The 22,656-nt window shown below is 32.8% G+C and overlaps 1 protein-coding gene across 1 annotated transcript; it reads left to right on the top strand.

Annotated features, from left to right (window-relative positions):
- Positions 1-1,577: 1,577 nt before the first annotated feature.
- On the top strand, positions 1,578-21,771 carry LOC120265487 (folylpolyglutamate synthase-like). The gene is made up of 16 exons (XM_039273418.1): positions 1,578-1,795; positions 4,336-4,401; positions 7,354-7,463; positions 8,224-8,284; positions 10,315-10,398; positions 11,078-11,134; positions 11,511-11,572; positions 12,230-12,297; positions 12,392-12,438; positions 12,600-12,677; positions 13,014-13,169; positions 17,289-17,615; positions 17,790-17,868; positions 19,808-19,960; positions 20,465-20,658; positions 21,520-21,771. Exons 1-16 carry the CDS (start codon positions 1,634-1,636, stop codon positions 21,577-21,579), a joined length of 1,764 nt encoding a protein of 587 aa, XP_039129352.1. The 5' UTR covers positions 1,578-1,633; the 3' UTR covers positions 21,580-21,771.
- The last annotated feature ends 885 nt before the right edge of the window (positions 21,772-22,656 follow it).

Here is a 22,656-nt window from a genome sequence, read left to right as displayed (position 1 = left end):
GTGGATGATGTTTGGGTCATTTTGATAATTAAAAAAAATAAAAAGGGGCCAATTTAGAATTAATCTTTTAATAAATTCGGAATTATTTGAGGGGTTTTTACAATTTTCATTTTGTCCTTCAAGGAAGAGGACAAAATGGCAGATAAATGGTGTTCGGGTCATTTTGGTGATTTAAAAATATAAAGGGGCTAATTTAGAGGAAACCCTCTAATATATTCGGAATTATTTTGAGGATTTATTTACTATTTTTATTTGGTCCTTGAAGGAAAAAGACAAAATGACATATTGATGATGTTTAAGTTATTTTGATAATTAAATAAATAAAAAAGGCAATTTAGAAGAAACACTCTAATATATTCCGAATTATTTGAGGGTTTTATTTATAATTTTTATTTTGTCCATGGAGGAAGAGAACAAAATAGGTAGATAGATGGTGTTTGGGTCATTTTGATGATTAAAAAAAAACAGAAAGAAAGATTAATTTAACAAAAAAACCTAATATATTCAGAAATATATGAGGGTTTTATTTACAATTTTCATTTTGTCCATAATTTCAAGGTTGTCAGACTCGGACCAGCCCTGACCGGCTTTAATCGGAAAAACGGGAATCGAGCAATGTGCGCCCAGGGTATACCCCCATTGACTCGGGTATTAAAAAAGCCGGTCTTAACCTCAGTGACCCAGGGCGGTTCAACCAGGGAACCCGGTTGACCCGGTCAATCGAGTCACAATGTTTAATTTTTTTGACAATATTTTAATAATTTATTATTATTTTTCTCATTAAAAAAACCATAAAAATAGTGTATATTTATTAATATTAATTTATAATTTATAATCAATAAATAGAATTACAATATATATATATATATATCATAAACATACCAACAAAAAAATTAACATTTAAAAAAATAAAAATATATTAATGTGTTATGTAAATACTTTTCTAAAAAAATTTAATTTATTAAGAAAAATAAAACAATAAATGAGTGTAATTTTATTATAAAAAAATATAAAATTAAAGTATTCTAATTAAATAAAAAAATATAAGAAAAATTTAAAACAAAAATAAAAAAACTCAATTGAGATATAAAAATTAGTGAATTAAATTTCTTATTTATTTTTAACAAAATCAACAAATAAACAAATAAATAAATAAATAATATCGAGAAAGTTCGATAATTATATATTAATATATTAAATTTGTAGATATTTAAAAAAATGTAAAAAAATAAATGACATAATTAAAAACTCTATCAGTATATAAAAGTCATTTATCAATTTAAATATCAAATTTGAGTAGATTTTTATAATATAATTATGAGTTTAATATTATATTTGCTCATTATTAATTATTATAATATTTTTTATATTTAATTATTGATCCAGGATTCAACTCGGTCGAACTTATTAACCCCTCGACCTGCTATGAACTTGATCGGGTCCAGGCCCTCGACAACCTTGCATAATTTCAGTTGAAAGAGGAAGATGACAAAATGGCAGATTGGCAGATTTAAGTGAAAGACGAGGTTTTTTTTTTGCTTAAGAGGAACATTGGCCTCTGTGTTTTGGTTCTTGGTTTGGTTGGTGGCTATAAAATGAACGGCGAGAGGCATCTCCGGCATTGTGGAGAACAATGGGATTCAATGGTGTCATTCATGGCCATCTTCCACAGCAAACCCATCCTCCATCCTATGAAGGCGCCATGGAAGCGCTTTCATCTCTTATTACTGTTCGGAAACGTGGGGATGGATCAAAGAGGGCTGAAAAATTTGATTTGATGTTCAAGTATCTGAAGGTAACTTTGGATTCAGTCACTTCATCATTTGATTCATGATCTTGAAGCTCTTGTGGTTTGATTTGATAGTCTCTTTCAATAAAATTTTTTGGTGAATTCGCTTAGTTTGTTAATCTATGTTGATATACTCTGTTAGAGTGAACTTTGAGATGATTTGGAGAAGAAAAGATCATTTTTTGTGGGACTTTGAATAGCATTAATTGTTTCCACAAGTAGGTTTGATCAGTTGTGGATGATTTCTTTTAAAACATAATGTCATTGAAGAAATATAGTTTTCTTGGAACTTGGTTTGCTATATGGTCTCCAAGCCTTTTTCTTGTAAAAGCAACTCTTGTGGTTAAATTTGATAATCTCTTCATGATCAAGGCTGTGTCAATCAATTTTTTTTTTGTGGATTCACCTAGTATATTAATCTATGGTGCCCCCACTGTCTCCATTAATTATCTGCCCATGAATCCAATAGTAATTGTCTGTCAGCATTCTTACACTGGTATCTCCATCATTATCATCATCATCATCATCTCCATAGTCTTTACATCAAGAGAAGGGCACTATGTATGCATGTGACTGAGAAACACTAATATTAATAACGCTTAAACCTTTTCCCTAATCAGATTAAAACTTTGTCCTAATTAGTCTTAAAATTAAAATGGGGCTTACATTGGATTTTTAGATTACACTATGCGCTCACAAATTGGGTTGGTGAATTAATTCAAGTTGCATCAACAATCTATTTTGCCTTATCTCTATATCTAACTAAATTCAATCCATCATATGGAAAACATTATCTGATCCTGGTACACCATCGGATTTGCTTCTATCCTAAACCCTATCTTCCCTGAAAAGCTTCATCCCCTTTTTTTATCTCACATACTCGCATAGAGGAGCTCGGTTTTTAGAATGAATGATGTGTCTCACCCCCACATGTGAACGGTTGCAAGGCATCAAGACAAAGATATAAGGGTTAAGGGTACCCTTCAAGGGAAAGGTTAGTGAAATAGATGGGCAATGTGTTTAAAACTTGTTGGATGGTGACTTTGAGCCGATATTGGCAAAGTTGGCCATCCCTCGAATCAGGCCTAAAGCCAATTTCATCAATAGTTTATTATGATCACAAAACCACAAAAACAAAAAAACCTAAGGAGTCATGGATGTGGATACACCTATATAGTCCTATCTCTAGATGTACATCCACCTATATAGTCCTATCTCTAGATGTTAAAAAACCTTAAGGACACCATGTGATTTATTTCACGAATTCAAAAACAACAAATAAAGACTCTAGAACTCATGCCCTGAAAAGAAGAGTTAAGAATGTGAGAGTGAATAGTGGCCACCATGGAATATCGTATACTAATTCCTTTGATATAACAATCTATAGCTATTCCCCCAAGCCTTCTTCTATAAGAGTATAGAGATGGAGGCTACTTTAATGAAAGTAGGACTATGGCTTCAATTTAAGATGAGAGATTGGTAAAAACGAAATGCCAATTACCAAACCGTCCCTTCAAACTTTAAAAATTATGAAAATGTTCTTAATTCATAATGCCAAATGGTTAGAGTATTACATTAGTATTGTTTACTAGTTTCCTTTTCTGCTACATATACTAGTTGCTTTTCTTACCTAATATCTTGAAACCATCCATGCTACTAATCCTTGTTGGTTCCTTGTGAAAGATGGAAGTAGTTTTGCTAGTTTTGCCACGCATCCATAGCATCTAGTTAGAAGTGAGAAGCACAAAACCTTCTAACACAAAAGGATGCCATGGCTTCTTTCAATTTTTATAATGGTTTTATTCTTATTAAAGATGGCAATATAGTACAGTGTGGATGGGGAGTGCCCTCCTTTGACCTTGTGGCCAGATTGCTTACCTCATCCCCAAACCTGGCTAGTTTTATGATAGAAATTTGATTGTAAAACCCATCCCCAAATCTTATGGGGACCACTCCAATTCCCCGTGGGAACGGAGATCCTCAACTCTGCCTCCATCCCACTTTCTGTTATCCAATTAATTCATAATTAAAGCCTTAAGTAATTATTAATAATAAACAGTGTAAATTAATTGATTATATTAATCGAGCTTTGCAAAATCATATATGTTATGTATAATAGTATATATTACATGTTATATAAAATATTAAATTTAGGATACGGATAGGGATCAGGGCGAGGAGTTGTTTCCTTTTCCCCAACCAATCCACAGCCAAAGATCTTGGCCCTTGATCTTTCCCCAATGAAAATCGGAAAATTCCTTTTTTTTTATTTGGGCCAGGTGTTCTGTTACCATCCCTAATTCTTATAATACTGCCTCATTAGGAGTATAGCTCCAATCTAGCCATTCTCTCTTGTTGCATGAGTTCATAGTTCTTTTTTCCTTTCTTGCATGTTTATTTTATTTTTTTATGAAGTTTGAACATATTTTCCTGGTTATTCAGACCTTGAGCCGCTTATAAATTATAACATCAAATTTTATATTCAAGCTGCAATTCTGCCAAAACTCATACAGATTTTACCTGAAAAATTTTCTTAGCTTTGACAGGTATTGGGTTTGGAGGAAAAGATTGATGGGCTTAAAATAATCCACGTTGCTGGAACTAAAGGAAAGGTAAGTGACTTAGTTTCTGTGGAAATCCTCACATTGTAGTAATGGGTTTTACAGGTATTCTCTTAAAAATGATCATTTGCTCGTTATCATTATATTATTATTGTTGAGTTGTTAGCTGTATGAAAAGGATACTTTCTATTTGTTACATAAGAAGAATGGAAAATACACTTCTCTCATAGGTAGGCACACTGCACCTCATAAGAGACTGATTTACAGCTATATATCAATATAAAAGAATCATATCCCTATAATAATGTTTGTGCCTGAAAATCAGGCAAACCTTATGGCTGTCTTATCCCTGAAAAACAGCCAGCAAATTTCTGAAAATCAGGGCATTCTTCTACCCTTCCCCTTAAACTGGTGATAAACTGGTGAATGGATATCCTCCTTTCCAAGCTTGCTAACAATATCGTGAAACACAGTGGTTGGCATAATAAAGTAATCATATTCCCTATAATAATGTTTGTGCCTGAAAATCAGGCAAAACTTATGGATGTCTTATCTCTGAAAAACAACCAGCAAATTCCTGAAAGTTAAGGATTCTTCTACAATGGTATTATTAAAAGTATGGTTTTACAGGTATTAATTGTTGTGTTATGATAGATGTATCCTTTTCCATTACAAATGGTTTGTAATTGGCATACATAGGGTAGGAGCAACCATTTTTGATGAATTGATTTATGGTAGTGAACAGCCTTTTATTTCAAGTCTTTGCCTCTTCTCTTCAGCTTTTTCTCCATTCTGTCAGTCAATGGTCATTGATTTTTTTTTTAAATCTTTAAAACATAATTTGGCAAAAGGCCTTATGGCTGTAGCTATTTCACATTGAAATATATAGAAATTATCTTCTCAACTTAATTTAATTGCGCATATGGACCTTTCTTAAATTTAATTGCAGGAATGGTCCCTTTGATGCCACATTATCTAATTTGATGTTGAACTTATGATTATTTCACTATGTTCACTTCTTTAATGTTTAATTTACTGAATTATGTTTCCGTGTTTTGCTTTTTCCTTATGGTATATCTTAGGAAATCAGTACCTGGATGCCAAATTCAGAAGTGGCTACCTTGTGTCCTGACTTCCTTGATAAAGAAATAAATAAGTGAACTGTTAGTTAGAGTGCTCTTTATTGATTTATAAGGAATTGATACATGGATATGTCTTTGGCTATGGTGTCCCTAGTGCTTACTTCTTGTGCTAGGGGTATTTGCTAATTTGATTTTGTTGTTTAATCCTTTGTTTCTTAATTGTCTCTTCATTTCTTAATTTGTTGTTTAGTCAAGAAGTAAATATTCTTTCCTAAGAAAATGGAACAGATTACATAGGAGAGGTTGGCATATGGGTTGTTCACATCATTAATCTCTATTTAAATAAGCTGGTTGTGTTTGCACTCTTTTAGGTAGAGCCTTTCGCATATATGTATATATATATATATATATATATTTAATTTAATACTTTTATGGAAGTAAACCCAAGGTTTATGCTGCACGTTCATCTAAAACTACAAAATGCACATAGTGATTTATTTTTGGTGTTTTTACTTGCTACCTCCTGATAAAGTAGAGTAATTGCTTGCAACCTCCTCACTTTTCAAAAATACCACATAGTTCCCCTCCTTAATTTTATTTTGCTTGTTGCCACTTGTGTTGGTTTTTCCAGCCAGGAGTTGAGAATAGTTTGGGATTATTCTCCAAAAACTATTAAAAAAAAACAAAACATCAAGTAAAAGACGAGAAGCAAGGAATTTTCTATCTGTTCCGATTCACAATTACCTTTCCATTATTTAAGAAGAATCCCATCCTTGAACACGAACCTAAGTACTTGAACTATCACATTAACTGATTGCCATTTGAGAAAAAGATGTGAGTGAAAGAACCCACTTAAATGAATTTGATCCATGTGCCAAAAAGAAAGCGAATTCTTTTCTCTCTCCGCATTTTTCTAACCTAAAGTTCTTCATTGATTTCAACCAAGAGTTGTATAACTATGGACTTCATCACAAGTATTAGAATGATTTTATAATTTTAAAATCTCTTAGGGAATATATTTGAATTTTTAGATTGAATTTGCAATCTGAAGCTTACCATTATTGTGAACACTGAGTAGTTAATGCTTCCCTTATTGTAGTGATTAAAGGGATTATCTTTGTTGTCCACATCAATTAGTATGGTCCTAGCGTCGGAAGTGGGGTTTGCTCTAGTATCGTTATTATTTTCATCATTTGATGCTTGTTATCAATTGTTCTTTCACCAACTCTCTGACTAGATGTTATGTGCTAGCATAACCAGTTCTTGCTCAGAGCCTCAAACCATTCTCTGAATTATTCTAAATCTGTTTTCTTCGCTTTCATTCTCTGATGTTAGGGAGATAACCCATTAATTGCTAGCATAACCAGTTCTTTCACCAACTCTCTGTTTTCTTAATCTGTCCTACCTAGTTTGCTGTGCCAATGATATTGACTTGACATTAAGTGCTAGGGAGCCCACATTTGCATAAAAAGAGTATTTTTTCCTTTTCACCTAAAGCTGCCTCTCATGAATTAGTTGTGATCTGTGAGAAGGAAAAGGTCAAAGTATCCATTAATTGGTTTGCATCTCTATGCATTCTCCTCCTGCTTCCTAAGGATAACTACGCACTATACTCTATGGTGTTTGTCTGATGAAAGGGACCTGTTACTGTTTTGGTTTTCTTCCATAATAACATCTGAAAGGCTGCTTGTTGGGGCAGTGAAATGTGGTTGATATAGGTGTACGGTACATAATATTTTTCTTTTAACCTAGTTTATTCATAACCTGGAATTTTTACAACTATATCAAGAAAGTTTTTTTTTTTTAATTTTTTTTTAATTTTTTGGTTAAAATGTCAACTTTCATCATCATTATTATTTCCTTTTAGTCTAAATAAGCCTGGCTGGTCATGTTCCATGGTCTTATATCAAGGGAATTTCAGGGATCAACATGCACATTTTCTGAGGCTATATTGCGGCATTGTGGTTTTCGAACTGGGCTTTTCACATCCCCTCATTTGATTGATGTCAGAGAAAGATACCGTATTAATGGGTCAGTATGTGTGGATGATTTTCTTTTTAAAAATGGAAACTTTCATGTAAACTGGCAAAATAAACTTCACGTGTCAAGTGCACTAGTCCTCACCACCATGCATTCTTTTATTATTTTTATTTTTATTTTATTTTTATGTTGTCACCACCATACCTTCAATCTGTAGGCTACAAGTGCTTGGTTTCCCTCTGCTTACTTAATAAAAGTCATTAATGTCACTGTCCATGTACTTTCCTATCGAGTTGTCTCAACAGAAGGTTCAGCCAAAAGTTCGAATGGATTTTGTAATTTGGTTTTCCCATGACCAACATTAAAAATGGGATTTGGATAGCAGCTTTTGGCATGTTGTGGTAATCTGTAATGTTACTATGTATATAAAGACCTCATGATATGTTGGCAGTGGGATGATCCCAAGTGCCATATTTGCATGTTTTCAGCTCATGCATAAAGTTTGTTGGACTTTTCAAGTATCATAGTCTGGTTTAATGTCAAGGAGATTGGAAGTAGGAACACATGGGCCATCTAATAATGGCATTATAATTTTTTTTTTTGTAAAGATTGTATTTGCAATTTTTCATTTTGCCTATAATAATTACCAGATGAAATTTGCCACTAATGATGCGTTTCTGTGTCATTTAATAACTAAAATATATTTTACATTTTTGAGCAGATTTTAGTATATTACCTGAATTTACATCTCTGTTTGCTTGACTCACATTCACTTTTTCATTAATGCAATTTGTCAATTAACTTTCAACAGATTGGATATTTCTAAGGACAACTTTCTGCTCTACTTTTGGGATTGTTGGCACCAATTGAAGGTCCTTTTTATTCTCGATTGAATTTTATTTTATTTTTTATTTGTGGTAGATAAGTTTATTTATATATTTATGTGTTAAAAGGTAAATAAGTTTATCTTATCACGAGTAATCAGGAAACAATGAATTAAATCCTGTGACACTGTTGTTGTTGTTCACCAGAGAAAAAGAATAAAGCAAAGGTGATAATAGAGCATTAAGACAAAGGCTGCTTGCAGCTTTGACATAAATGCTTATTTATGGTATATAATCTATAATATTGATTTTAGTAAAGTAATGATGAATGCTTATTAATTCAATTTGGGATAGTTTTTGTTTTAATGTTATCAAATACTGTATAGGAGTTTTCATATTATATGCAAATTTATCCACTTGGCACATAGGATCTGAGATCACATGGGCTTGTGTGTGTGTGCGCGCAAATTTATCCACATGGCACATATGATATGAGATCACATGTGCTTGCGTATGTGTGTGCGTGTGTGTAAGAGAGAGAGAGAGTTCAATTTGGGATAGTTTTTGTTTTAATGTTATCAAATACTGTATAGGAGTTTGCATATTATATGCAAATTTATCTACTTGGCACATCTGATCTGACATCACATGTGCTTGTGTGTGTGAATGAGAGAGAGAGAGAGAGAATTCCAAGATGTTTAATCGAAGAATCTTGGAGAGAGAGAGAGAGTTCAATTTGGGATAGTTTTTGTTTTAATGTTATCAAATACTGTACAGGAGTTTGCATTTTATATGCAAATTTATCCACTTGGCACATATGATCTGAGATCACATGTGCTTGTGTGAGTGAGTGAGTGAGAGAATTCCAGGATGTTTAATTCGAAGAATCTTGGAAAGCCAATTCCAAGATTCTTCTATTAAACATCTTGAAATTGTCTCTCTCTCTCTCTCGATCTTGAGAGAGAGAGAGCCAATTCCAAGATTCTTCGATTAAACATCACTATCTTTTAGGGCATTGGTGTGATCAAGGCAACAGGTATACCATACCATTATGTTATATTCCTCTTTTTGGAATCTCTTCAAGTGTATGAAAGAAGGGATAAAGCCATTCCTATTCCCTGACTACTTAATGCTCATTTTTGTCCTTAAACGTTAAGAATATGTGGTATGATTGCTATATTTTCCTTTTTTTTTTCAGTTTTAAAAAAAATCCCTGAGCCTCCTGTTGTCCTGCTTGGTACAATGTTTATTATATGTGGTATGACATTGAAGACTTGGCCTACATAATAGATGGCATGACATTTTAAACAGAACACTTATGCCACTTCATCTGATGCTTATAATAAAGGAATATTTTTATCAGCATCCTTTTGGAGCTTTGTCCATTTTCAGTCACCTTTGGCTGGTCTGTCTAAACTAGACATCCATTCAGCTTGTCATGTGCATTGCTTTGCAATTGTAACCTGTTCTTCTTTGCCTTCAATTGTCATTATGTCCTGGTTTTGGAAACCTGCCTGACCTGTGTGAGCTCTTCCTATCATCTTTATATACTGCTATTCTGTGATATAAACAACAAATAATAGCCTTCTTAATATCTCATCCTAAAATTTGATGAAATAGGTTCTACATTTTTCTTCCTTTTTTTCTGTGGCAGCGACAGTAAAGTTTTGATTCCATATGTTTAATGGTGGTTTGTTTACTTATTCCACTTATATGGTTCATTAAAAAGAAGGCTATTGAAAAGAGTAATAACTCCATAACATTGTCCAATGCATCTATTTTGGTTGTGTAGTTACGGATGTATGTCAGAACCCCCATGTATCATAATTTAATTATTCCATAGGAAATAGCCCATGTTGCCTCTTTCGGTGTTATCTTTTCCACTATATTTTGGCTGTATGATGCATACATGTAGATTTTGTGAGCATACTTGTCTCAACTTTAATGTTGCACAAGAATAGCTAAAGAAGTGGAGAGCAATTTCTATCCAATTATTTTTCATTTTCATTTATGGAAACTCTTTTGTAAATATCTATGTTACCTTAAACACGCTCTATTGTGTATACCTGTTTTTGCAGGAAAAAACTACTGATGGCCTACCAATGCCCGTGCTATTTCAATTCTTGACTCTATTAGCCTTTAAGATATTCTTATCTGAAAAGGTCAGCTTCATATATTTGTTTACGCTTCTTGATTAACGCTTTCCCATTGGTATAAATCAAATTCTTATGGAGTGGGATACAGATATCCAATTTAAGTTAATCGTTTGACTCGACAATAACTTAACCATCCTTATACAAGAATAAACTAGTTTGACTAGCATAGTAACGTTAATAACTATCTCGTATGGTGCTACAGAAGTTATTCAGGAATAAAATTGTATAAGCCCTTTAGCAGTGTTTATCCATATCCGAACACAAGCTGACAACTTACTGCTGTTTTAACTTTTATTGGTAGGCATTGTTTTAAAGATAGAGGTTTGGTTTAGGATTTTAAGTGTTAACGGAAGGCTCATTTGCCATTCGTGTGTTCACATGATTAATATAGCATATCTTGTGAATAAATGTAAACTTATTTTCCTAATGTTCTAAATGTTCAAGGCGATTACATGTAAATGTCTTCATTGTTAATTTGATCTAGTTTGTGCGATCAAACTGTGAACCCCTTAATGTTGCGAACATGCTTGTGCAGATCAGTAGTTTATGTATTCTGGTCTTTATTCTTAAGAATACTAAATCTGGTTTGTGCTTAATTTCTTTGGCTAACAAAATAATTTTTCATAATATCATCAACTATATCATTCAGATTTGAGAAGCCAATGCAAAACTTGGTTGATTGTAGGTTGATGTTGCTATTCTTGAAGTTGGCCTTGGTGGTGGATTGGATGCGACAAATGTGGTAATTCTCGGTCTTGCCTTACCTTTATTGTATGCAAGTACATCATCCATTCTTAAGACTCTGATTGGCAACAGTTTGCCTGATCTGTAATATATCTAACATTAGGCATTTCTCTTCTTAGCCTGCCTTTGTTGGCATACCTTCTGTACTATATGATTTGCCTTTCAATTTTTAGGTTTGACTAGTCCTGTCCCCTGTGAATAAGATCATCAATTTATCATGATTTAGTAGATTTTCCAAGTGCTTAAGTTTGGAACTCATCTAAACCTTTTATCAACAGCCTGAGTATAAGGATTCTTTGATTTATTTCTAACTGTCCTACATCTCTTATGCCATCGATGGAGTCCTTTTTAATAGCATTGGTGTTACATTGCAGGTTAGGGAGACCAGTTGTTTGCGGCATAACGTCACTAGGGATGGATCATACGGAAATATTAGGTACGATGTTCTCTAAAGAAATGCAAGACTTCAATAATAATTTTTTGTTTACCTTTTTCTTTCTACTTAATGAATGAGAATTTTTCTCTTCTATCAACATTAAACGATGCTACCTTTCTCAACTAATTTACTATTTTAATTTTAAAGAGTTATCCTTATGCAGACTTACTAGTTAGTGAGTAAAGTTGGATATGCAAATACATGTTAGATAGAAAAAGCATCATTTATAATCGTAATTTCATGAATGAATATTTGAAAACTTTTTAGTTGGTGTCTGCAAATGATTAACAATTCAGTTATAATTCCTTACTAATGTATATTACTGAAAAATGAGATCTATGGTGATGATAAATGTTCTTTCAAACTAAATATATAACAGCTGGTAGTTAAATAAGGCATATTATCTATTTTTAAACCTTGTATGTATGCAATCAGAACTTTGATTTTTCTTGTATGTATTTCCTTCAGCCTTCATGGCCAGCTTTAAAGCTTGTAATGCATGGAATGCAATATCTTTCTTTGATTGCTATGATCTGCACCCATTTATGCAGAAATCCGAGTTGAATGTTCCTCTATTTGAGACAGTGGTTCAGAACCATATTTTTTAAAAATTGGGGATGTGAAATCATTTGGTATTGTTCTTGGTTGGTGTTATAGGATCACAATTCAACTGGCATGGTCTATTATTGATCAAATTCTAAGCCCATATTGTGAAGCATGCTTAAGTATGTTAATTTGCTTAACTTTCTATTATTGAATGTGATTTTTGAAGTTTGAAAATTTCTTGGGCTAAAAAAACCTGACATAAAATTTTTTCAGGAGATACCCTTGGAAAAATTGCATCCGAAAAGGCTGGAATTATTAAGGTAAATATTTGGCAGCAGATTATCTTAATTTCGAGAGATGCTAGCAGGTTTTGATACTTGATAAATTATTTATTACAATAGTTTTGCTTTAATTACTGTACACTGCTTTTTCTTTTGAAGTATATTAATATATACATTAAATGTGTTTCATGCATGTGAAGTCTGGTGTGCCTGCGTATACAGTTCCTCAACTTTCAGAGGCGATGTCTGTTCTGCAGGATAGAGCTGCAACACTGATGGTAACCTGGCATTCTCTACATGTACTATAGTTGATCTTTACTTTCTCTTCAATGATGATGAGAAAATCCCAAACTTGCAACCACTTATAGGTTGGAGAAATAATTAGTGAGGAGAAAGTAGGTTATAACTCATTTTGCTCTAGATGATGGCGAAGTAATTTGCTTGACATTTCATCATATGCTTCATTTTTTTTTCAAATATCATTTTTATAAAATATCTATCATTAAATTTTATGTCTACGTTCATAAAAATAATTGGAACTTCTCCTTTTCCTTGCATTTCATTGGGTTCTTATGACTGATAATGCTTTCATCTAACTGTTTTATCATTCATAGGTTCATCTTGACATAGCTTTACCACTTCAACAAAAAATGTTGAGGGGGTTGAAGCTTGGATTAGATGGCCTTCACCAGTTCACGAATGCCAGCCTTGCTGTTGCTCTGTGTAGATGTTGGCTTGAACAGACTAAGCATCATACCTTTTTTTTAGATGTAAGTTGATCAAATCTGAACCTACTTTTTTATTTTTTATTTTGTGGAACTCTTATTCTGTGTGGCTCTTTGTTCTTTCATTTGGACATCCTTTATGAATTATTTAAATAGCTGGAAATATGCAAACTTCATGTTGGTCATTGCCTTGAATTTATCATGCCAATAGATGATTTGATCTATAATGTAATGAGGTAACTTTATTGAGAAGAATTGCCCTCTGTATATAGAAAGTCTGCAAATCATAATAGGAATTATATGATATGGAAACAAATCATACAGAAATTAAAATAGAAGAAATTTACATAGTATGGAAGAACTAAAAACGAGAAAGGTTTATAAGAAAGTTTCAACAATAGGAAAAGATAAATAAGGACACTCTAATAATAGGAGATTCTAACACTCCCACTTAAGTTGGAGCATATGGATCCATCATGCCCAGCTTGGAAGTAATAGTAGCCAAATAGGAGCAGTGAAGAGGTTTAGTAAAGATGTCTATTAACTAATTTTCACTAGTCAAATGACGAGTAGAAATTTGGTTGCGAAGAACGTCATCTTTAACGAAAGTAGAAAGTTAACAAGTAGCCAAATGAGGGGTAGAAATTTTTCCAAATAACAACACGTTAGAGTGTGACTGGACAATTACTTGGAAAAGAATACTAGACATGTTTTCCAAATTGACATGATTCACACTCTAAGACTGCAAATGAGACAAATGAGGAACCATTCTCTTTATCTTTTTAAGACCCAGATGACTCAACCTATGATGAAGAAGACTAGGAGACTCTGTAATAGTCCAAGCAACTGAGGACTGAAGGTTATAAAGTCCATGTGACTCATTTCCTGTACCAATCATTTGCCCTGTGCTCCGTTTCAGTTACATGATTGGAAGCTCCAGAGTCCAAAATCCAGGGACCAACAGACGAGGATTGAGAGAGAGATTGCTTATAGAATTACTAGTATGAGCAACTGTGGCTGAGAATGAGGCCAGTGATGCCTTGTATTGCAAGAACTCCTTATACAAGTCGTTAAATAACACATTCTACTTTGTGTTCTTGGGCTCAGGCTGTTTTCCATTATTTGGAAGATGAGTCATATTGATTGATTTTTCTGGGAAGCCAATCAGTGAATAGGACTTTTCTTGAGTATGGCCAAAGCACTTATAGTGCATTGTGGGCATCTTCCACTACAACCTCCTCTGACATTCCCAACCCCATGACCACAACCTCCGTCTTCATGATATGCAAAATTAGAAAAGTAGAAAATTCTAGGCCTGCTTGGAATCCACTCCTCCTGGACTAGGGAGACGTATGAGACAGCTGATGAGATTCTCCGTTGAGGGAATGCCAAGGGCAACAAGAATATGACTAATATGACTTTGAATTATCTCATATTCCTTATGAAGGCTACAGAGGACATAGATCATGCAAACATTATCAAATTTCTCAATCATCTTCGTTGAGTCATTTATCAGTCATAAGAAGTTTAAACTCATTCACAACTGACTGAGCCCTATGAACATATGACATAATATCATTCTTTGACTTTCCTTATGAAGGTCATGGGGAACATAGATCATGCAAACGTTATCAAGTTTCTCAATCATCTTCGTTGAGTCATTATTTGTCATAAAAAGTTTAAACTCATTCACTCCTGACTAAGCCCTATTAACATATGACATAATATCATCCTTTGACATTTGGAGGGTGGCTAAATTAAGAACATCATAAAGTTGCTAAATATAATTAGAATAGACACTCTGAGCTTTCTTCCAAATATTATGGCAAGTAGTGTAGGAGCGATAATGAACAAATAAGGAAGGGTCAATGGATTGCCATAAAAGAGAGACCAATTTGTAGTCTGCCTGCTCCCAATCATCATGTACCTTGGCATCAATGTCAGAGGGCTTCTTGGCGAGGTGATTGTTGTGCTTTTGACCAAGAAACCAGATCTTAATAACGACTGATTAGTTCAAATAATTTTTGCCATTAAGTTTCTCCGATGTTATAGTGGGATTGCTAGAGAAGCAAAAGGATACAAAGCCCTTGTTGGAGTATACGGAACCGTTAGAATCATCTTGAGAGGAACCCAATATAAAACTCATGATCAAACTGGGTCACAACGGAGTCGGGAGACGTAGATGAGCAGGGCGAATCAGGCGGTGAGGTTGTCGGAGCGTGATTGGATGAGCCTTGGACGACTAGGGCTCTTGAGACTGCTGATTAGACCTTTGGAACCTAGCTCTCTAGTATCATATGAATGAATGAAATAACTTTATTGAGAAGAATTGCCCTTTATAAATAGAGAGGCTGCAAATCATAATAGGAATTACATGATATGAAAACAAATTATAAAGGAATTAAAATAGGAGAAAATTATATAATATGGAAGAAACTAAAAAAGGAGAAAGGTATATAACGAAGTTCCAACATTAGTAAAAGATAATTAAGGACATGTGCATATCATCTTCATTGATTTTTTCTTGAATTTTCAATGATAGACACCACTTCCAATCTATGTCGAACAAGTTCATTCTTTAATCGGTCCTTCCTAGTAACGCTTGGCATCCATCTTAGCATTCTTATCTTAACCATGCCATCCTTTGAGTACATTGTTACTGAAATGCGCAACATTATGACCCGTACATTATAGCTAGCTTAACCATTGTTCTATAGAACTTATCCATCAATTTAAAAGGCATTCTATCGTCACATAAAACTCTAGAAGCACCTTTCCATTTTTCTCAAATTGTTTTAATCCTATTTATGATATTTTCGATAAGTTTCCTATTCTCTTGGATTATAGAGCCTAGATACTGAAAGCTAATACTTCTATTAACTTAGTAGCATCCATTCTAACTCCTCCCTCATTTCTACGAGCCTTATCATTGAAATTTCTTTTCAAATATTCTATTTTTACCCTACTAAACTTGAAGGTTTTATTTTTTAAAGTGTTTCTCTATATCTCCAACTTCAAGTTAGCATTTTCCTTACCTTTTACCAATTAAGACCACATCATTGGCAAAAAAATATACACTAACGGATCTAATCTTGAATATATTTAGTCAGCTCATCCATAACTTAAGCAAACAGACAGGGCTTAATGCTAAACTTTGATATAGATCCATAGCAATGGAGAACTCTCTAGGCTCTCCCTGTACCGTTCTAATATTAGCGGTAGAGCTATCATACATATCTTTTATAAAGTCTATGTACCCAGTGGTAACCTTTCTTTTCTAGAACCCACCAAAGGATCTCCCTAGGTACTCTATCATTTATTTTTTTTTTAAGATTAATAAAGATTATGTGCAAAATTTTTCTTCCTATCCCTATACTTCTTCAGACCAAAAACCCAAATTCAATTTTTTTTTCTTTTTAATAAAAATATTCCAAAGATAAAATTTTTTATAATAATAAAGGCAATATTAAAAATTTCAATGATATTTAAATTCGAAGAACCAGAGGGGGATATAATAAAAAAAAATTTAAATGGTAGTTGGGGCAGGGTTACCCTGATTGTTGATCTGTCACTGCCTCTGTTTACATTGTGGCAGTGCTGCATGCATAGCATTAGTGTTTCTTGTCATTTAATACAGATCTATAGGTAAACGATGCAATAGCCTTATCCCCTGTTTCATATTTTGAGGAAGACATCAACACGGTATAACATTCCTAACAATGTTGATATGCAATATTTCATTATCTATCTCTATAGTTGGTCCAACTATATATATATATTTATATATATTGAGTAAATGGTATATTTGAGATGACTTATCACATTTTAGTGAAAAACGGTATGTTTAGAGCATTATAATAAACAAATCTGAAATTTCCTTATTTATAAGAGATGTTTGATGTTATTAACTTTGAAGAACACATGCATGAAAACAAGACTTTGTACGCCAGTGTTACTTATTAGTTCATGTCTTACATCAATATTAACCAATTTGAATTATTTTTGTTATAAATTCACATGTAGGCTTTTAATCAATCATCGTGATCATTTGGTTAGGGACCTCTATTAATTGAATTACAAATATTTGTTTTCCCTAAGTGATGACTCCATTTTGTGGCTGCTTGTTTTGATATTTGTATTTCTAATGGTTGAAGTTTAAATCAGAATAATTTGGATGCGGGTCTGCCAGAACCATTTCTGCAAGGTCTTTGTGCTGCTCGCCTTCAAGGGCGAGCTCAAATTGTTCATGATATACCAGAAAAATCACTTCAAATGCCGAATATTGATGAATGCTCTAGCAATTTAGTATTCTACTTAGATGGTGCGCATAGCCCTGAGAGTATGGAGATTTGTGCAAACTGGTTCTCGGATTCTGTGACTGGGGAGAAAAATTCTCTGAAGAATAACTTAATGGATGAGTTTAATCCCCTGAATACTGTTGTGAATGGAAAGATGGGCTACCCAAATAGATCAAATAAGATTTCAAGGAGGGTATGATTTTTCTTTTATTTTATAAATTTTCTTATATATTCCAACCTATATTCCAAGTCATATTCCATTTATTTCAACTTATGTCATTAACACAACGTGTTTTGTTTCTAATCTTCTCCAAAATGACAGCCCAAGTGTTTGTAGCTTACATTTATTTTTTGGCTGGTTCTATAGATTCTTTTATTCAATTGCATGGAAGCGAGAGATCCTGAACTTTTGCTTCCGCAACTTTTCAAGATTTGTGCTGGAAAAGGTATTTGCCCTTGAAAAAAAAAAATCTATTGTCATTTTTCTTTCTCTAATTAGAACAATATTCTGATGGAACAGTTCACCAAACCATGTCAAGAAGGATGCCTCTAGTTTCTATGATCTAAGTTAGCTAATATGAGCAATTCTTTTCTTCCTTTTTTTTTGGTTTTGGAATCTTTCAATTGTTCTTTTATTCTTTGCAATGCAATTCTGAGAAAAGCCATTTTATGTTATGACATGATTTTTCCCAATTAGAAACAAAGAATTTATGAAAACATGTAAAATTCATATGAAGGTTTGAATGAATAGCTATTGGCCTCACTTTCAAACACAATGAAAGAAGAATTCAGTCTTCCAAAGAGTCATGATAATAACCAGGAAGAACTTTCATTGCCGTAATACTTGGATTGTCTCTTTTGCTAGTTTCTTGTCAGTTGTCACCCTTTGATCCAACATCATTCGGTTTTCTGTGCATAGTCAACACTAATTTGAGAGTGCACTCACTTGTTACTAGCATCCTGTGACCCATTTCCGCAACATTCTTGAACTGGCCCACCATTAATGAACTCCAGGCTTAATGGAGTTTTGACTTTGGAATTTAAACTTGTAAATTTTTCCGATAAATACTATTATTTGCTCAGCATGCTTTCTATACTGTAATTTTTGTTCCCATTGAATGTTAAATTTGTTTCTCGACACTATATCTTTTAGTTGATGCATTGGTCTTGTCCATTTGATGCCTTTCTTTTAGCGCAATTGACTCCTTCCCGTGAGTTTCTGTTGCTTGATTACATAGTTGATAATTAAAAGCTTTTGGTGAATTTGGTTTATCTACATTCAGTCTTTAGCTCAAGTGTAAATGTTCATGACATCCGCCCATTAACTAAATTGTTAACTGAAAGTAGTATTAAAGAAAAGAATTGATTCTTATGTGTATTGGAATCAATTGTGTGATAACTGATTTAGCAATTAGAAAATTATTCTTAAGTAAATTCTAAATATATCTTATACCTTCTTATAATTCAAATATATGGATGCCTTGATATGTTACCTAGGTTGGTTCAGTTGCAAGTGTATCAACCAGTGGGTGGTCTTGTAAAAGTTTCATTGGACATTCAATCAAATATGAATTACACTGGAACTTTTCTTTGAAGAAACAAGTTTTTTTGACAGATTTTTAGCTTTTTAGTTTTTTGCTTTTTTGCTGCCATTTTGTCACAACAATTTACATTCAGCGGATCATTTCTTCTGTTCTAGTAGAGATCTCCATTATTCAAGTTATCAAGGGAAATACCTCAAAGAATATAAAAGAGTCTTGCAGGTTCCTTCCCTTAATGAAATAAGGCATAGAATTCAATTTTTATTCTTGTAGTTTTCTTATTTGTGTTCCACCAAATGTTCTAATACATACTTCTGAAGGTTGATAATTCGAAGAAAATTTTAATCATATTCTTGGTAACTTGGCTTGAAGTAACAGGTATGACTTGATTGTAGAGATTTTAGTAAATTCATGTTTGATTTTCTTTGTAAGTACAAAAATCATGTAAATCTCTTTTGTGTAAACTTTCAGGAACTAGCTAAATCAGATAAATAATTCAAAGTTATATTAATATATATATATATATATATATATATTTTTAAATCTGTCAAGTTAAATTTTGGTCTATATGTCGAATGTTAAATTCCTATTTTTCCAAAGTATGAAATTGATAAAATTTTTCCTATTATTAACTTATGGTAAAAACTGATTAAACATGTATAACCAATAGCTTTCAATTCATGTAAAGTGATAAAGAGGACGTTGAAAATCCTTAACTTCGATGAAGTAGGGATATGGCAAGATTGAATTTTGAGGTGTTTATTTGGTTGTTGTTATGGTATGAATTCTTTGTTTTTATAGTTTGGGGAGACAATTTCTTGCTAAGTTCGATTTTCTCATGCAGGTATCCATTTTTCAAAGGCTCTTTTTGTTCCTAGCATGTCAATATATTATAAAGTTGATCCTGGGTTATCAGATAGAACACTTGAAACTTGTATGGATACATCGTGGCAATCTACTCTGCAAAGGACATGGGAAAAGATGATCCATGGAAGAGGTGACTGTAGAAAAACTATTTTTTCATTGATATGATTGTTCTTTCCAAACCTAGAAAATATAAGCACTAACAAAAATATCAAATTAAATAATAAGTTGAGGATAATGACCAATCTAAGTTGAAAAGGATAATATGTAATCAAACAAACTATATAAAATAGTTGGATCACTTTAGTACTAGACTTAAAATGTAATAATTAAACAATTAATTGAATTGAAACTAGACTACTGCTTGGCTAAACTTCCTCTGTTTTTTCCCCTAGTTATAGTGATGTGAAACACAAATATTTAATTAAGGGAGCGTTAGGATTGACTCTAGTACTTGCTGCTACTTCTGTGCTAGGATTTAAGCTTAACTTGGACTTAGAAATATCAACTTAGAGAAAATAATGCTTGTCATGTAGCTTCATTATAAGAACACTTTGTCCCTGAATTCCACCTGTCTGGTTTGGATTTTTCATGGTCATAATTTTCTTCCCTAATTGTGCATTTCATGTCTTATCAGATAATATCCCTGAGAATGACTCCAAGTTACAGAAACCAGATAATTTACCGTCTTATGATTTCTTGCATGGGAGTTCAGAAAATTGCAATCCTCCGGGAAACAATGTTACATGTAGTGCAGTCATTCCATCATTGCCTCTGACAATAAAATGGTTAAGAGATTGTCTCAAGGAAAACCCTTCTTTCCGGCTTCAGGTAAAAGCCCCCTTCTCCACCATTTTGTTTTTCCAATCAAATGGCCTAAGTTGGTATTATGGTTAACTGCATTCATATTTATTTTTAAACATACATCCATGCTTGAGATATTGTCTTTTGTAAGGCCAGTTTGGACTATGGTTTGGAAGAAAAATGAACATTCAATGTAGAAGGAACATTCAATTTTCATTTAGTATTTAACGTTTGTTCTGATCCATACATTATTATATTAATTTAGAGGATAGACCCTTTCATGAACTGACAAATCTAAAAGTTTTGTGATGAGACCCTGCTTGATACATAGGGTGGGCAGAGCTATATGCAATTTTGAGAAATTATTAGGGTATGCTTCTGAAAGGTTATGATTCAGACTTTGATAGATGCCAAAGCTTTTCATTATCCATAAACTATTCATTACTGTCAAGCTCAGTGTTTTTGATGTATTTTCAGATCATAAAATAGTTGGAAACTCATTTTGCTTTCTAATTTTTTTTTTTCTGCTACTTTGAAAATTCTAGAGCCTTATTTCTGTACTTTGTTGAATTCTCTTTCTTCCTTGCAAATTGATATTCCCACCTTAAAAAGATTTGCTCTGAAGAAGTCCTAGCATGAATTTGTCCATAAGATAACTTTTAGTCAAGGAGTTTATGGAGGTCCATAAGATCAAGCTTTATATAGTCTCACTCTCATAATTAAATGAATAATTTTTATCAGAGCCATTATTTTAATTCATATTTAACTGTAAAATTTCTTGAGCGAACTCTTTTGACATATTATCCAACAAATTAACTTCTCTGTAATTTAAGACATCGATTTTGCACTTTATCCTTTTGCATCAAACTTATCTTGACTTATAAACAGGTTCTTGTGACTGGTTCCTTGCATCTGGTTGGGGATGTTTTGAAACTTATACGCAGATGATGAGTAATGATTTAAAGATTACATTTTAATTCTATATCTTGAATTTTCTTTCAGTGACATTATTCTAAACCATTGATTTTTCTGCCATGATATGATATACATGGTGGCACTGTGGCAGTGTCATGCCATAAAACTGTATGTTTGACATGTACATTGTGTTCCATTGTTTGGGAATGCAACAGTTATTTTCCATTCGGATATTCATTTTGATTGATTAACTTGTTCTGGTTGTTGATGTTTACTGTTCGGAATTTGTTATTCATTTGCTGCAAATTCCATTTGCTTTGTATCATTGAACTGAATTGCAGGTTTGACAGGAAAATACTGAATAAATAAAACAAACACATAATGTTTAAGCTTTTCAGTTCATGCATATGGTAAACATTCAGCTACCTGCATCCCCCTTAGAGTTGCTTTTTAAAGATATTTGATGATAGCCATTAGATGATGATCTAACGGTGCTATTACTTATACAAAAAAATGTGTAGAATTATTGTAATTTATTGTTTGTCACTGTTTAACATTATAACCGGTTTAGTACATAGAATGATAATACCTGTTGGACGCAAATCCAATGATACTGCAGGGGCATCCCTAGATATTAGGGACACACTTGTATATTTCTACATTTGTTGAACCAAATTTTAGGAAACTTAGCAGCAACTAAAAGTTCAGTCAGATGTAATTTTCCTTGCATGGCTAAGAAAAGCAAAACTAAGTACATTAAGGTAGCTGTTTGTTTATTTGTTATTATTTTTTAATTGTTTATCTTGCAAACTAAATTGTTTATGTGGTGTGTGTCATATCATAGTGAAGGGTTAGTTCAATGTTTCATATTTATCTTCACTAACATGGTTTGATACAATACTGATATTTGGTAGGGAGTTGCCCTACCTACTTATAATTTAATTATTTAAGTCAATATTTTAATAATTAATTTTGAAAATTGTATTATATCATTAATCATAAAACTTGAAAATTTTTGTTTAAATTACTTACGTCAAGGTTTTGTCAGATTACAATCAAAATTTATTCTCTAGTACAATTATTTTCAAAAATCTTAACTTGACAACTTTG

The sequence above is a fragment of the Dioscorea cayenensis genome, chromosome 7, assembly GCF_009730915.1.
Source record: "Dioscorea cayenensis subsp. rotundata cultivar TDr96_F1 chromosome 7, TDr96_F1_v2_PseudoChromosome.rev07_lg8_w22 25.fasta, whole genome shotgun sequence".
NCBI lineage: Eukaryota > Viridiplantae > Streptophyta > Magnoliopsida > Dioscoreales > Dioscoreaceae > Dioscorea > Dioscorea cayenensis.
This window is presented reverse-complemented; position numbering and strand designations above follow the sequence as displayed.